Source organism: Amphiura filiformis, chromosome 7 (genome assembly GCF_039555335.1).
Source record: "Amphiura filiformis chromosome 7, Afil_fr2py, whole genome shotgun sequence".
NCBI classification, from domain to species: domain Eukaryota; kingdom Metazoa; phylum Echinodermata; class Ophiuroidea; order Amphilepidida; family Amphiuridae; genus Amphiura; species Amphiura filiformis.
The window spans coordinates 17,611,075-17,626,786 of NC_092634.1; the positions used below are offsets into that span (position 1 = coordinate 17,611,075).

The 15,712-nt window shown below is 32.8% G+C and overlaps 2 protein-coding genes across 2 annotated transcripts in view; one reads left to right on the forward strand and one right to left on the reverse strand.

Moving 5' to 3' along the window:
- Positions 1-6,157: 6,157 nt before the first annotated feature.
- Positions 6,158-11,584, forward strand: LOC140156284 (galactosylceramide sulfotransferase-like). The gene is made up of 3 exons (XM_072179267.1): positions 6,158-6,341; positions 7,572-7,717; positions 10,107-11,584. The coding sequence occupies exons 1-3, from the start codon at positions 6,315-6,317 to the stop codon at positions 11,263-11,265; spliced, it is 1,332 nt and encodes a 443-aa protein (XP_072035368.1). The 5' UTR covers positions 6,158-6,314; the 3' UTR covers positions 11,266-11,584.
- A 2,960-nt stretch (positions 11,585-14,544) lies between these two features.
- Positions 14,545-15,712, reverse strand: part of LOC140156286 (uncharacterized) — a 2,157-nt gene continuing 989 nt past the window's right edge. The window contains exons 2-3 of the mRNA XM_072179268.1: positions 15,549-15,712; positions 14,545-15,056 (exon numbers count right to left, since the gene is read on the reverse strand). The exon at positions 15,549-15,712 is cut by the window's right edge and continues 12 nt beyond it. Of these exons, the coding sequence (XP_072035369.1) occupies positions 14,858-15,056; positions 15,549-15,712 (363 nt within the window). The 3' untranslated portion in view covers positions 14,545-14,857. The remainder of the gene's footprint in view (positions 15,057-15,548) is intronic.

Sequence of the window (15,712 nt, forward strand, 5' to 3'; positions counted from 1 at the left end):
CCCGTTTTTGAATAATGGCCATTATTTAAGGGGGTGGGTTAGTTGTTTTTTTTTAGATGTTTACTAAGTATTACGTACTATTTTATTTCACAATAGTGACTTACGCTTTCCATTGTAAAACTGTTGCTTTGTTTAAAAGAAACAAAATAATTCCCTAAATAAAATTCACGGATTCTACCTAAAAATAAAGGTTGCATATTTGCTTTTTCACTTCAATGTTCCAGATGAAACTTTATCGCCTTGGAGCTTTTCTTATTGAAGTTGACCCCGCAGACCTGTCATTTACTTTAACACTTGTATTTGCGCTTCATTATTTCCTTGCACAACTTAAAACGGATATTAAAATCAAAATCCTCAACGAAAAAAAAATACAACCCAAAAGTAAAATGGACTAATAAAATACTTCCAATAAGTTCCAAGCCCGCGTACCGTATTTCCCCGAATGTCCCCCCCCCCCCCACCCTAAAATAAACACCCCTCGCCACTTTTGTCAACCAAGATGTTTAAAAAATGCAGACATTTCCATGCTATCTTGTGTAATAAGCTTACCAAGTTGCTCACATGGTCGATAATAGCGTCGATAATCGGCGAAAAATCTGGTCGGAAACCCGGAAGTGAACCAGAAGTCAGTGTTTCTAGTTCGTAGTTCGTTATTTCAGCGTGAGTTTTAAGCTTACCTATATGATTTTAGATACGGCACGATTTAGGGTCGGAAAAAAACCGGACATGTTTTGAAAAGAAACCCTAATACCTCTTACTCATTTGAGACACTAAACTTTTCAATAAATTTATAATTCTCATATTTTTTTTTAGATTTACAAACCCTAATAAAACAAAGTCAAACATAAGAATTTCTAGATGCTTCTTTTCAATGCTTATTTTCCATTCTCATAATTTTCCTCATAATACAATAAAAAACAAAAGAAATGGATTTACAGATCCTAATAAAACAATGTCAAACATAAGAATGACTTTTTTCTAGATGCTTATTTTTAATTCTCATAATTTTCATCATAATACAATGAAAAACAAAAGAAATATATTTACAGATCCTAATAAAATAAAGTCAAACATAAGAATGACTTTTTTAGATGCTTATTTTCAATTCTTATCATTTTCCTCATAATACAATGTAAAACAAAAGAAATAGATTTTCAATCCCTAATAAAACAAAGTCAAACATAAGAATAACTTTTTCTAGATGCTCATTTTTAATTCTCATAATTTTACTCATAATACAATGAAAAACAAAGGAAATATATTTACAAATCCTAATAAAATGAAGTCAAACATAACAATACCTTTTTTCTAGATGCTTATTTTCAATTCTCATAATTTTCCTCAGAATACAATGAAAAACAAAAGAAATATATTTTTATTCCTTTTTAATTATTCTTATGTTTGACTTTGTTTTATTAGGGTTTGTAATGTTATTGCTTTTGTTTTTCATTGTATTATGAGGTAAATTGTGAGAATTGAAAATAAGCATCTAGAAAGAAGTTATTCGTATGTTTGACTTTGTTTTATATAATGGTTGTAATTCTAAATTATCACAATTTTCCTCATAGTACAATGAAAACAAATGAAATAAATTTTCAAACCCTAATAAAACAAGGTAAAACATAAGAATGGCTTTTTTAGATGCTTATTTTCAATTCTAATAATTTCCTCATAATACAATGTAAAACAAAAGAAATATATTTACATACCCTAATAAAACAAAGTCAAACATAAGAATTTCTTTTTCTAGATGCTCATTTTCAATTCTCATAATTTTCCTCATAATACAATGAAAAACAAAAGAAATATATTTACAGATTCTTATAAAACAAAGTCAAACATAAGAATGACTTTTTAGATGCTTATTTTCAATTCTAATAATTTTCCTCATAATACAATGTAAAACAAAAGAAATAGATTTTCAAACCCTAATAAAACAAAGTCAAACATAAGAATGACTTTTTTCTAGATGCTTATTTTCAATTCTCATAATTTTCCTCATAATATAATGAAAAACAAAAGAAATATATTTACAGATCCTAATAAAACAAAGTCAAACATAAGAATGACTTTTTAGATGCTTATTTTCAATTCTAATAATTTTCCTCATAATACAATGTAAAACAAAAGAAATAGATTTTCAAACCCTAATAAAACAAAGTCAAACATAAGAATAACTTTTTCTAGATGCTCATTTTCAATTCTCATATTTTTCCTCATAATACAATGAAAAACAAAAGAAATATATTTACATATCCTAATAAAGCAAAGTCAAACATAAGGATGACTTTTTTAGATGCTTATTTTTAATTCTAATAATTTTCCTCATAATACAATTAAAAACAAAAGAAATATATTTACAAATCCAAATAAAATAAAGTCAAACATAACAATAACTTTTTTCTAGATGCTTAATTTCAATTCTCATAATTTTTCTCATAATACAATGAAAAACAAAAGAAATATTTTTTATTCTTTTTTAATTATTCTTATGTTTGACTTTGTTTATTATGGTTTGTAAAGCTATTGCTTTTGTTTTTTTTTGTATTATGAGGAAAATTATGAGAATTGAAAATAAGCATCTAGAAAGAAGTTATTCGTATGTTTGACTTTGTTTTATAAGGGGTTGTATATCTAAATTCTCATAATTGTCCTCATAGTACAATGAAAAACAAAAGAAGTATACTTACATTTTCTAATAAAACAAAGTCAAACATAAGAATGACTTTTTTCTAGATACTTATTTTGAATTCTCATAATTTTCCTCATAATACAATTAAAAAAACAAAAGAAATGGATTTACAGATCCTAATAAAACAAAGTCACACATAAGAATGACTTTTTTCTAGATGCTTATTTTCAATTCTCATAATTTCCCTCATAATACAATGAAAAACAAAAGAAATGGATTTACAGATCCTAATAAAACAAAGTCAAACATAAGCATGACTTTTTTCTAGATGCTTATTTTCAATTCTCATAATTTACCTCATAGTACAATGAAAAACAAAAGAAATATATTTACATTTTCTAATAAAACAAAGTCAAACATAAGAATGACTTTTTTCTAGATGCTTATTTTAATTCTAATAATTTTCCTCATAATACAATGTAAAAGCAAAAGAAATAGATTTTCAAACCCTAATAAAACAAAGTCAAACATAAGAATAACTTTTTCTAGATGCTCATTTTCAATTTTCATAATTTTCCTCCTAATACAATGAAAAACAAAAGAAATATATTTACATATCCTAATAAAACAAAGTCAAACATAAGGATGACTGTTTTAGATGCTTATTTTCAATTCTAATAATTTTCTTCATAATACAATTAAAAACAAAAGAAATATATTTACAAATCCTAATAAAATAAAGTCAAACATAACAGTAACTTTTTTCTAGATGCTTATTTTCAATTCTCATAATTTTTCTCATAATACAATGAAAAACAAAATCAACAGTGAGAATTGAAAATAAGCATCTAGAAAGAAGTTATTCGTATGTTTGACTTTGTTTTATAAGGGGTTGTATATCTAAATTCTCATAATTTTCCTCATAGTACAATGAAAAACAAAAGAAATATATTTACATTTTCTAATAAAACAAGGTCAAACATAAGAATGACTTTTTTCTAGATACTTATTTTCAATTCTCATAATTTTCCTCATAATACAATAAAAAAACAAAAGAAATGGATTTACAGATCCTAATCAAACAAAGTCACACATAAGAATGACTTTTTTAGATGCTTATTTTCAATTCTAAAAATTTTCCTCATAATACAATGTAAAACAAAAGAAACAGATTTTCAAACCCTAATAAAACAAAGTCAAACATAAGAATAACTTTTTCTAGATGCTCATTTTCAATTCTCATAATTTTCCTCATAATACAATGAAAAACAAAAGAAATGGATTTACAGATCCTAATAAAACAAAATCAAACATAAGCATGACTTTTTTCTAGATGCTTATTTTAAATTCTCATAATTTTCCTCATAGTACAATGAAAAACAAAAGAAATATATTTACAATTTCTAATAAAACAAAGTCAAACATAAGAATGACTTTTTTTCTAGATGCTTATTTTTAATTCTAATAATTTTCCTCATAATACAATGTAAAACAAAAGAAATATATTTACATATCCTAATAAAACAAAGTCAAACATAAGGATGACTTTTTTAGATGCTTATTTTCAATTCTCATAATTTTCCTCATAGTACAATGAAAAACAAAAGAAATATATTTACATTTTCTAAGATGTTTATTTTTAATTCTAATAATTTTCCTCATAATACAATGTAAAACAAAAGAAATAGATTTTCAAACCCTAATAAAACAAAGTCAAACATAAGAATAACTTTTTCTAGATGCTCATTTTCAATTCTCATAATTTTCCTCATAATACAATGAAAAACAAAAGAAATGGATTTACAGATCCTAATAAAACAAAATCAAACATAAGCATGACTTTTTCTAGATGCTTATTTTCAATTCTCATAATTTTCCTCATAGTACAATGAAAAACAAAAGAAATATATTTACAATTTCTAATAAAACAAAGTCAAACATAAGAATGACTTTTTTTTTCTAGATGCTTATTTTTAATTCTAATAATTTTCCTCATAATACAATGTAAAACAAAAGAAATAGATTTTCAAACCCTAATAAAACAAAGTCAAACATAAGAATAACTTTTTCTAGATGCTCATTTTCAATTCTCATAATTTTCCTCATAATACAATGAAAAACAAAAGAAATATATTTACATATCCTAATAAAACAAAGTCAAACATAAGGATGACTTTTTTAGATGCTTATTTTAAATTCTAATAATTTTCCTCATAATACAATTAAAAACAAAAGAAATATATTTACAAATCCTAATAAAATAAAGTCAAACATAACAATACCTTTTTTCTAGATGCTTATTTTCAATTCTCATAATTTTCCTCAGAATACAATGAAAAACAAAAGAAATATATTTTTATTCTTTTTTAATTATTCTTATGTTTGACTTTGTTTTATTAGGGTTTGTAAAGCTATTGCTTTTGTTTTTCATTGTATTATGAGGAAAATTGTGAGAATTGAAAATAAGCATCTAGAAAAAAGTCATTCTTAAGAAACTGTATATCTTTGTTTAGTAAGTAGTAATATCGTAACCTCGTCCTATAAACAGACTGTGTTAAATCTGATTGTCTTCGCATGGGAAATATAATATTTGTTCAACTACTGTATACCCTCTTAGTCACATAAATGTCATGGTACGCTTTCTATAAATATCACTGCATCGATGTTTCAAGTTTCTACGATTGTCTATCGTGCAGTTGAAGCTAACGGGTTTAAATAGTGAAAGTTGCACAATTCAATCAGAACAAAAGTTCAGATGCACCAAAATGGATGAAGAATTGTGTTAATCTTTTGCTTATAGCTTTGCATTCAAACGTCTAATGATATGCAATAAAACAAACATTTATGTAAATTTAAAAAAAATAAATAAAAAAATGTAGATATTTATATAGCGCTTAATGCCGTAAACAGCCTCAAAGCGCTTTACATTTATTCCGCCGTCATTAGAATATGTCGGAACCACGTTTGCAGCCTACAATTGGCGCAGGGTTCATCAGTACAACGACTGTGACAACCCCTAACAGCTTCCCATATCACCTGGGTGGGGTAAAAAGTTTTGTCTTTACTAATCATGGTCCTTCGTTTTACCGGGAAATAATCCAACCCACCCTTAACCCCCCTACCCCCCCGATGTATACACAATGTTATTATAGTTATCGCTATACATTTATTGTTTTTAAGCAGGTAAAATTCCAAAATATGGTACGGTTTCTATCTTTGCTTGCAAGTTATAATAATTCTATATTCGGTATAGCTGTTGCAGTTGTGTATATCTTAAAATTTCAAGACAACTAATAGTTACCTCCTGTTTGTTCACTAAATACGGGAAATATCTATGTGCCGTTTCTCATAACGCGAAGGGCTGAATGGAATACGGTACCAGACCAGACGACTGAGAAAAAAGTGGCGGAATTTTGCAACGAGATTCTGGTTACATTTGAACTTTGACGTTGCACAGAGACTGTTCAGATGTGTCCAAATATTATTGACCTTTGGCCGAGTTTGTTGTTTTTAGAACTTGTCACAGTGGCGCGGTACAATAGAGCGGTATTCCTGAACTTGACCTGTTTGCAATTTATACAGTTATGTAATATTCACATTGTATCTTATCGTATCTTTGATCTTACTTGACGCAGACACTATATAGAGGTCACTGAAACGTATAGACCTATTAAATACAACCATGCATAATGATATACAGCGAATGAAGGTAAGAGTTCATTTTTAACGACATGGTACATGTAGTAGTAATCTAGCACATAAATCATAAGGAAATCATAAGGAAGTAGTCCATGAATACAACTATAATTCATAAGCATTCAAAAAAATATATTCGGCTTCATGGAATACGGCACCAGACCGTGGATATTTTCCCGTATTTCGTGAACAAACAGGGAGTAACTAATAATATTATTTGGCATTTAACCAATGAAATGTCGTTATCCATGTCAACTGAACCGTGACCTCCTCTAACCCTAACTCTAACCATAACCCTAACCTTAACCATGATGTCCTTCTGATGGCCACGATCCAGTGTTTACTCCTCAACAAAAGTTTGGAACCTTTTCCAAGCACATATATCTCCGATTATTGTGACATGTTCATATCCTGTTACATATCAATACACAGCTAATGCATCCCCCTATTGACACCACATTTGAATCACTTTTTCACGGCTGAGTACACGACTTGTGCATATTAGTGGGATCTCTAACCGAATGTGCCAAATTCTGTGCAGCAAGCTGCAATCCCATAATCTTCGCAATCTGGGACCTAATGCAATCCTCCAAGATGACAACGCTCACCCCCACAGAGCCACGGTAGTCAACGACTACCTACAGAATATGGGAGTAGAGAGAATTAGAATGGAACGGCCTGCCATCCGCACAGACCTCAACCCGATTGAACACTTGTGGGACCAGCTTGGTCGTGCTGTGCGTACCAGAGTCAGTCAACGAATCCTGGTTGAAGAATGGAATGCCATCCAATAGCAACGTGTGAAAAGGCTATTAAGCAACATGATGAGGAGGAGGAGCCAGGCTGTTGTGATTGCGTATGGTTTTTCCACTCGCTATTGAGGTTAGTGACTAGTGTTGTTTGAGCACAGAATTGCAGAATTGGCACATTCTGTTTGAGACCCCACTACTAGACATGTACTCAGTCGTGAAAAGGGTGATTGTTTCAAATGTGGTGTCATTGTAAAGGGAATTTAGCTGTCCATTGATAAGCAACACGATATAAACATGTCACAAATGAACTGAAATATAGATGCTTTAAAACACTTTCCAAACTGTTAGAATGAACGTTTGGTTTTTTTTCCTAAATATTACATAATTATTTTTCACTGTTATCGTTATTTTGTTAATATTGGAATCACTTCCTTAAATGTTTCTATATCGTAAGTGAAAACATTTCATGCGTACATATTTTTCATTTTCAGATGAAGCAAAATATCTTCATCGGTATTTTAGTGTCAACAGCTTTGATTTACGCGTGCGTCTCGGCGTTGCTTTATCATCCACCTACAGATTGGCAACCAATTCCCAACCGAATTCGAAACGGAACCATACCCGGAACCATACATGGGTAAGATAAGAAGAAGAAATTATGCTATTTTGGTTACAAATGCGGTCAGTGGCGTAACTAGTGGGGGGTGGCTGGGGGGCAAGCTGTCCCCCCGGGCACAAAAAACTGGGAAGAAGAGCAAAAAATTGGGAAGGGGAAAAGGGGAAAAGGAGAGAAAAAGAGGGAAGAGAAAGGGGAAAGAAGAGAAAAAAGAGGGAAGAAAAAGGGGAAAGAAGAAAAAGAAAAAAGAGGGAAGAAAGAAAGGAAGGGAGAAGAGAAAAGGGGAAGGGGGAAGAGAAAAGGGAAAGAAAGAGGGAAGAAGATCTATAGGGTCCTACTACTTTCATTGTGAAATTTGTTCTCTGAAACACTGATTTTTTAGCTTCTAATATGCCAAAAAACAGGAGCTTCAGGGGCCTCCGCCCCCTTGACCCCCGCCGGGGCTTTGCCCCTGGACCCCACCAGGGGCCCTAAGGCGGGCCCCTGGACCCGTTTAATGCTTCGTGGCAAGCCGCTTGCACATAAATACTACGATTTTTTTTTTTCAGAAATTGGGAAATTTTACAATCTTGCCCCCCCCCCGGAAGGTCAGGTCTGGTTACGCCCCTGAATGAGGTATAAATTGTTTTAAAGTATGCTAAAAAATCAGGATTTGGAACCGTAGACAGGTAAAGTCCGAGTGCTTTGTATACTGAGAATTCTCACATGGGCCGATCCGTCGATTGTGCGTGTCTGTAACAAATCACGCCAACGTTGCGTGCCTTCACGTTACGAGATATTCAGTGTGTTGTGTTTCTTCGCGTTGACGCGAACACAGACCTAAAAATACGCGGTATGTACGTGCGTGAACGATTGGCCCATTAACGCTGATGCTGGGACTTTGGATGTTGGTGATTGGTCTGTATCTGTTTAGTTTATGTGAGAACCATTCCAGTTTTGTCATTATTGGCCGTCATTTTAAATTTCATGTGGCCACCATTTTTACCATTGAAACATGAAAAAGAATTGGTTTTCTTTGGAAGTATATGAACCTCATAATAATCACAGGCATACCATTGACAAGGTATTGTTTGAAATTAATTTAAAAACTATATACCAATGTTAAATGGATCCCAATATGGCTAGGCTGCCAAATTTATTTGACTTGTGATAAGGATGAAAAAATAAAAAAATAAAATGAAATGAATGAATGAAAATGAAAAAAAAAATGAAAATGAATGAATGAAAAATAAAAAATAAACATCTCAAAACAAGTTACTAACCCCCTTAAATAATGGCTATTTTTTATTAAACAGGATATTGTATTACAAATCTGTAAAAACCATTAAATCACGTGAGTTTAAAACTGAAAATGTCAATGTATGTAATGATATCTGAGTGTCTTTGTATTGTTGTTAAGTGCAACTTTCAAATCTGGACCTCAGTACATTCAATTGACTGGTGTTTTATTGTTTTCTTGGCTATCGTATCAAATGAGATGTCAAAATGCGCAGAAATAAATTCTGCTTCCAACGCATTTTACAAATTTGTAATACAATCTCCCGTTTGTGAACAATGGTCATTATTTAAGGGAGTTAATTACTTTTTCTGAGATGTTTATTAGCATTTTACGAGTACTCGAATGGACAATATTACCAACAATGTGGGGTTGTGCTACGGACGGTCGGGTCATCACGATAAAAAGAAAATAGCAGTCGGATGTAAACCCTCGAAAATCTGACTGAATTTAATTATAACTAATTTTCTCAAAAGTAGAAGGAAATGTGTTGTCATTTTCAGATTTTGATAATCAAGATGGCGGCCAAAAAATGGCAAAATCCAGTATACCGCATACTTGACTCTACAACAACTGAACGAATGAAAACATTCAATATTTGTTTTATATAACTCATATAAAATCCTTTATCTTTCACTTAATTTTATAAATCACCGGAAAACAAAATAAATTACCAAAATATTACAAACTGTATTTATTTTCGAAGCGACACCTGCACCTATAATTGGCGAGTCGGGTCACCGTTCGTGATATAAGCCCGCGTCTATCAGCGTTGCCATGGTAGCTGCGCGCCAGTGCAATGGAAAATGAACTATTGCACGGGCGCGGAGTACAATAGTTTTTTTCTATAAATAGCAAAAATATTCAATATTAATTGACCAATCAAATGATAAGAATCTTTTGTATGAGTTATATCATTTCAAATAGTTTTTCTTTCTCTAAAACATGAACAATTATTTGACAGGCAATTATTCGCAACCGGATCGGTTGACGAGAAACTGGGAATCGACTTTCATTAGCCTTGGTCGTAATATAATTGCAATTATACGTTAAACATGTTTTGTACAGCTTTCAACGCTCTGAACATTTTCCTTCCAGTAATATTTCTACTTCTGCTTTATATCTTTTGCACAGGATAATAGAGAAGACGAGTTTTGCAAAATCACCACTTGCGGGTAAATGTGGAAGAAATTTTGTGTATATTAAAGTACACAAGGCTGCGAGTTCATTATTGAACCAAATACTACTCCGATATGGAATATCGACGAATAAAACTCTCGCCTTACCACGAAAGGAACATTATTTTGATTACTATAAACTTTTTCAACGGAATATGGTCTTTGACTATAAACCTAAGAAGTTTCAGATGTTAATCAACCATGCCAGATACAACCGTCTGGAAATGAAGACTGTGGTCCCAAACGCACTTTACTTTGCAACACTTCGAGATCCAGTAACACAGTTTGAATCAAGCTTTGGATATTTTCGTGTGAGTGAACAAATTTGTAACCAGCCATATCCAACAACTGAATCCTTACAGCTCTTCTTTTCCAATCCAAAACATTATCTCAAGAATATTAAGTATGGTAATTTCACTTTATGGAATGGGCAAATCTTTGACTTGGGATTACACCCTGTTTTCTATGAAAATCGCACTGCGATTAAACATAAAATTCAACAACTTGAAGAGGAATTTGATTTGATTCTCATCACTGAATATATAGATGAATCTCTTATTCTGTTGAAAAACATCATGTGTTTAAATTTTACCGACATTTTATATTTACCATCAAATGTTCGCAGTAATAAATTTAAAACTGAGATTTCAAGAAATCTTTCGACGCAAATCAAAAATTGGAATACTGCTGACGTCATGTTGTATGAACATTTTAACCGAACTTTGTGGAACAGAATTTATAACGAAGGTCCAAAATTCTTTGAAGACTTAGAAACATTCCGTGTATTGAAGCAAGAAACCTTTGAAAAATGTGTAAATTATTCAGATGCTAATGTCAGCCAACGTAATTGGATACTTAAGTTGAAAGAGAATTGCGACTATTTTTGCAGAACATTAACAAAGAGTACGGTTCGATATGTCAACAATCTTCGACAAGATCTAATGAAGGAAAACGAAGAAAGGAAAAGGAAAGACAAAGAAGAGAAGAATAAGGAGGAGAAAAACTTAATAAAGAGAAACAGGACAACGACAAAAAAGACAGAAAAAGGAGGAGAAATGGGGAGGGAGAAAGGAAACCAAAAAGTAGCGGAGACCGGAGAAAAAAGTATAAAATAAAAAAAATTTATATTAAAGTAAAGAAAACTAAGAAGCACAAAGTGTAATTTTCCATAAGTTTTGTTTTAATTTGACCTAAACAGTTAGCCGTTTTGGTGTATTTATCAATCGAATTCCATTTTCTTGGCGCGGCAGTTCCTATTGTTTTGTTAGCAATCTCTGTTTTTGTTGGACAGATCTTGTAATCTTCGGTGTTTCTTGTGTGATACCTGTATTGATATCTCTGCTCAACAAAATAACTATTGAAAGCATTTGGTAACTGATTTTGTAAGCACTAAACATAAAAGTGCGTATTTCCAGTTCGCAAGTACCGTAACCATAATGCAAATTGTAATTCTTGTAATTGTAATCCAAATATTTTTTTACGATTCTTTCCCATGGTAAGATACCGTTATGTACGGAAGTATTAAAGTATATAGCATATAGTGAGTAGTTGTTTTAGTTGTTTTATTACGCCTCTGGATATATTCTTTAAGATGTTGTTGATATGAAATTTCCAAGTTAGATTTTCATCAATTGTTACTCCAAGGAATTTGTTATTTATTATTCATCCTTTCCAGAATTATATTATCCAATATAATATTATATATATATATTAATAAACGTGATGTTATATGATTTGTACTAGGCATCATATAATTAGTCTTGCTTGCAATCACTGATAGCTTAACACCCTATGATCAATTTTGTGATTAATTTTGCATTTTTCTCAAAAAATAACTACACACTGGTAACAAAAGCTATGTATATTATAGGGGCAAGGAATCCAATCACTTCACTGAAATTTCAGTGATTCAAGACAAGTGGTTCATTGTAATATATGTTAAGAAATGAGGTACGTACATTCTAGCGGTACCTCTTTTCTTATCATAAATAACGTACCGCTTGTCTTGAGTCACCGAAATTCCAGTGTAATTTTTGGGATATCTCTCACTGATGACGTCATATGATTGACAGAATGACGTCATAGGATGTATCCCACCGTGTGTGATGTATCAAAATTATATGGTTTAATTAAAATCCATAAAACCGGTGCCCCGCTTAGATCGATCATTTCCAGCATTGGATCGGTCACTTACGAACTTGCGCGGTTTGTGTCTGAAAAATATTTACAATAACGTTTTTAAAATGTTTTCGCGACCTTTATATAACACGACATTTAAATGTTATTAAAAAGTTTTGTAAAAAACATTTTAAGAACATTTCTGTGTTTGCTGGGTGCAAATATTTTAACATAATGTTATTTAAGTGTTGACAAAACATTTGGGCAAACATGTTTGCAAAAATAGTTTACAATGACATTTCGAAAACATTTTAAAATTATTGTTGTAGTGTGTTTTCATACAAAACGTTTTAAAACGATTTCATGACCTTTATATAACCCGACATTTTAATGTTATTAAAACGTTTTTACCTAAACCAAAACCCAACATATAACTTATTTAAAACGTTTTAAAAACGTTTTTGTGTTTGCTGGGTACTTGACTGTCTACGCTTTTGTCTTGACACTTCGTATTGCGTGTTTCGTGAGACCTTTTATCTTCAGCGCTATGGATGTGCCATGGGAAATTCTTGCAGTCCGCTTTCCGCTAATGTGTATATGGAATATTTCGAAAGCCAGGCACTTACATCTGCCCCCACCCGCCACGTGTTTGGAAGAGATATGTGGATGATACCTTCATGGTCATAAAAACTGTGCATATCGAGGAATTTACCGATCATATCAATAACATTGATTCTAACATCAAATTTACGCGGGAGGAAGACGGTAAACTTCCTTTCCTTTCCTTGACGGTAAACTTCCCTATTCTATTACCCCACAAAAGTGGTATATTTGAATGGTAAGGAGGTATCATATTGCGTTGCCAATAAGTGGCATACCATTGGCAAGCTTGGACTTTAAGCTTTTAGAAAAACAAGTTTGATAATTAATTATGTAAATATTATGCAAATTAGCTCATGAATAATTAATGAGCTCATAGCCAAATATGATGAAAAACATATTTTGATTTACATTTTTGAAGTGTATGTGTACATTAATGTGGCATTTTCATGCAGTTTTAAATACACTGTCGTGTTTGTACATATAATAAAAAGAAATCCGAGTTAATTTGGACTATATTTTAAAAGTTTATGGACATTTTAAACCATTTTATGATGTGTTAATGGCAGTTATATTAGGAAAACGGTCTTTTATTGATAGGGAAGTAATAAATTATCAAAATTGTTCAAAAGATAAGACCTTATTTGTGTAAATATTTTTGTACATGCATATTAAGTCATTAAGCAATTGATGGGGGTAATCGAATAGCGTTCAAGTCAAGGTTTATAGAAAACCTACTCACACGGAGCAATATTTGAACTTTTCCTCTCATCATCCACTGGAGCATTTAAGCTCAGTGTTGTTAGAACGCTACTCCACCGTGAGGAAACCGTCGTCACAGACCCGGCAGATAAAGCAGAGGAGATAGCTCATGTGAAGAACGCGCTGAAGAACTGCCGTTACCAAGACTGGACTTTCTTTCGCGGTCAGCCCAAAGAAAAAGACAGTTCTTCTCCGAACCGAGACACTGAAACAGCTAACAAAGGATTTGTCACCCTATATACCTTACATAGAAGGTCTTTCTGAGATGCTACGCAGAGCGTTCAGGACTGCGGGAGTTTCAACCACCTTCAAACGTCAAAATACACTGAGTAGTGCGCTTGTAGCCCCTAAAGACAAGACAGAACCCTTTAAACAGTCTAGGATTGTATATCAAATCGACTGTGCTGATTGTGACGCGAGTTACATCGGCGAGTCTGCCAGGAAGCTTGAGAAAAGGCTTAGTGAAATCTTAGAAAGGTCACCAGATTGATTGGGAAAACGTCAAGGTGCTTGAACGGGAGCAAAAAGAATTTTCCCGGAGAGTTCTTGAAGCCATACAGATAAGGACTCAAAAACCGAGACTAAATCGTGACCAAGGACTAGAATAGATCCTGTTTGGGATAACCTGCGGATGCCCAGGGGGGGCGCTACATCGTAAAATCCTATGACGTCATCAGTGAGAGATATCCCGATTGTAGACAAGATATCAACACAGCATCACCATCTGCTGAAGACGCTAGTCGGACTAGTGAAAACGTTCCAGGTGAGCGAAAAATAGTGTAGTGTTGAAGTTAAAACTTTAATTCATTTGGTAACAGTTGTTGACAGAATTTATTTTATTATGCAATAATTACAATATTTTGTTTTACATGACTTTTTAACATACACGGATTTTCTCAGTGTGTAGGGATTTAAACAGCCCAAAGGAAAGATGCAATCGCAAATGTTTGGTCAATTTTGTCCAAAGATTTTTGTCGAGCAGGGAAGTGGAACTGGCCACCATGATACTATATTGGTGCAGATGAAGGTTGCGGTGCGGAGGAGTGAGGGGACGCATATACATACAGAATTTTGGTAAATCTTTAGTTCTTTATATATTTCGTTCAATACAGAAAATGTTCCACAATAACTCAATGCATCTGGTCAGGCCAAATAGGGCCTATATATAAATATTGTTGCTAACGAATTGTTCACATGGTTATTGTAATTTCTAATGAGAGACACATCTCATACTCCTGTGGTTTGAACAGCGCTTATGGTCCCCATGATCTTCTGAAAATGATCATCATCCATTTTGAGTACTTCTTTGCGGAATTGTTGGTGGGCATCATCAACTATAGGATATGTTTCGGAGAACACCAGTGCTGTCTTGCCGTTGTGATCCTCTTCAATACACATCAGCATTGCATTAGCCACATCTTGTATGCTGTATGAAGCAATGACAAATAACAATCATTGGTACTAACAAACAAAATATGGAGAAAACAATATACCCTACTTAAACTATAGAATGCCCTACCACATGCCCAACGCCACACCGTTTAAAATACATGCAGCAGCGACGGCACAAACCTGCCCTTCTTTATGCAACAGTGACATCGCAGCTGCACCACACGATACCTAAGCTACATGATTTAACTCCATTTTATATTTTAGGCGAAACAATATTCAATGTGTATGTTTGTCATTACTTCTAGCTTATCATTAACGTAATATCGCAGATATTGCAAACTATTCTTTCCCTACATCCATTAAGTTAAAAGAGCAGATTGATTCAATCTTCTCCGGTCCACTTGTGGTTACGGTGCACTCTTACTCTATAATCTTAACCACCCGGCCTAACGTGATGGTTCCATTGGCCTGCCCGATCTTAAGTGAGGTATTGAGATGTTAACTAGTTTTAGGTGGACAAACAGACCTGCATATAAGCATCGCAAAAGCTGCTTTCTTTTCTGGATCTGCTGTCATATCCTGTAACTCTTTTCTCTGTTCAGGCTTGGCATATTGCCTGTTTTCCGCTACTGGCTTGTCAACCTTCAATGGACACACCATGTTAACACGGACTTTTTTCTTATGGGCCGT

Bases quoted from the DNA above. Each gene is read 5' to 3' on its own strand.
- LOC140156284 (XM_072179267.1), top strand. From the start codon at position 6,315: ATGCATAATGATATACAGCGAATGAAG. The intron at 6,342-7,571 runs GTAAGAGTTCAT...TTTCATTTTCAG, and splicing joins ATGATATACAGCGAATGAAG to ATGAAGCAAAATATCTTCAT. The intron at 7,718-10,106 runs GTAAGATAAGAA...TCTTTTGCACAG, and splicing joins ATACCCGGAACCATACATGG to GATAATAGAGAAGACGAGTT.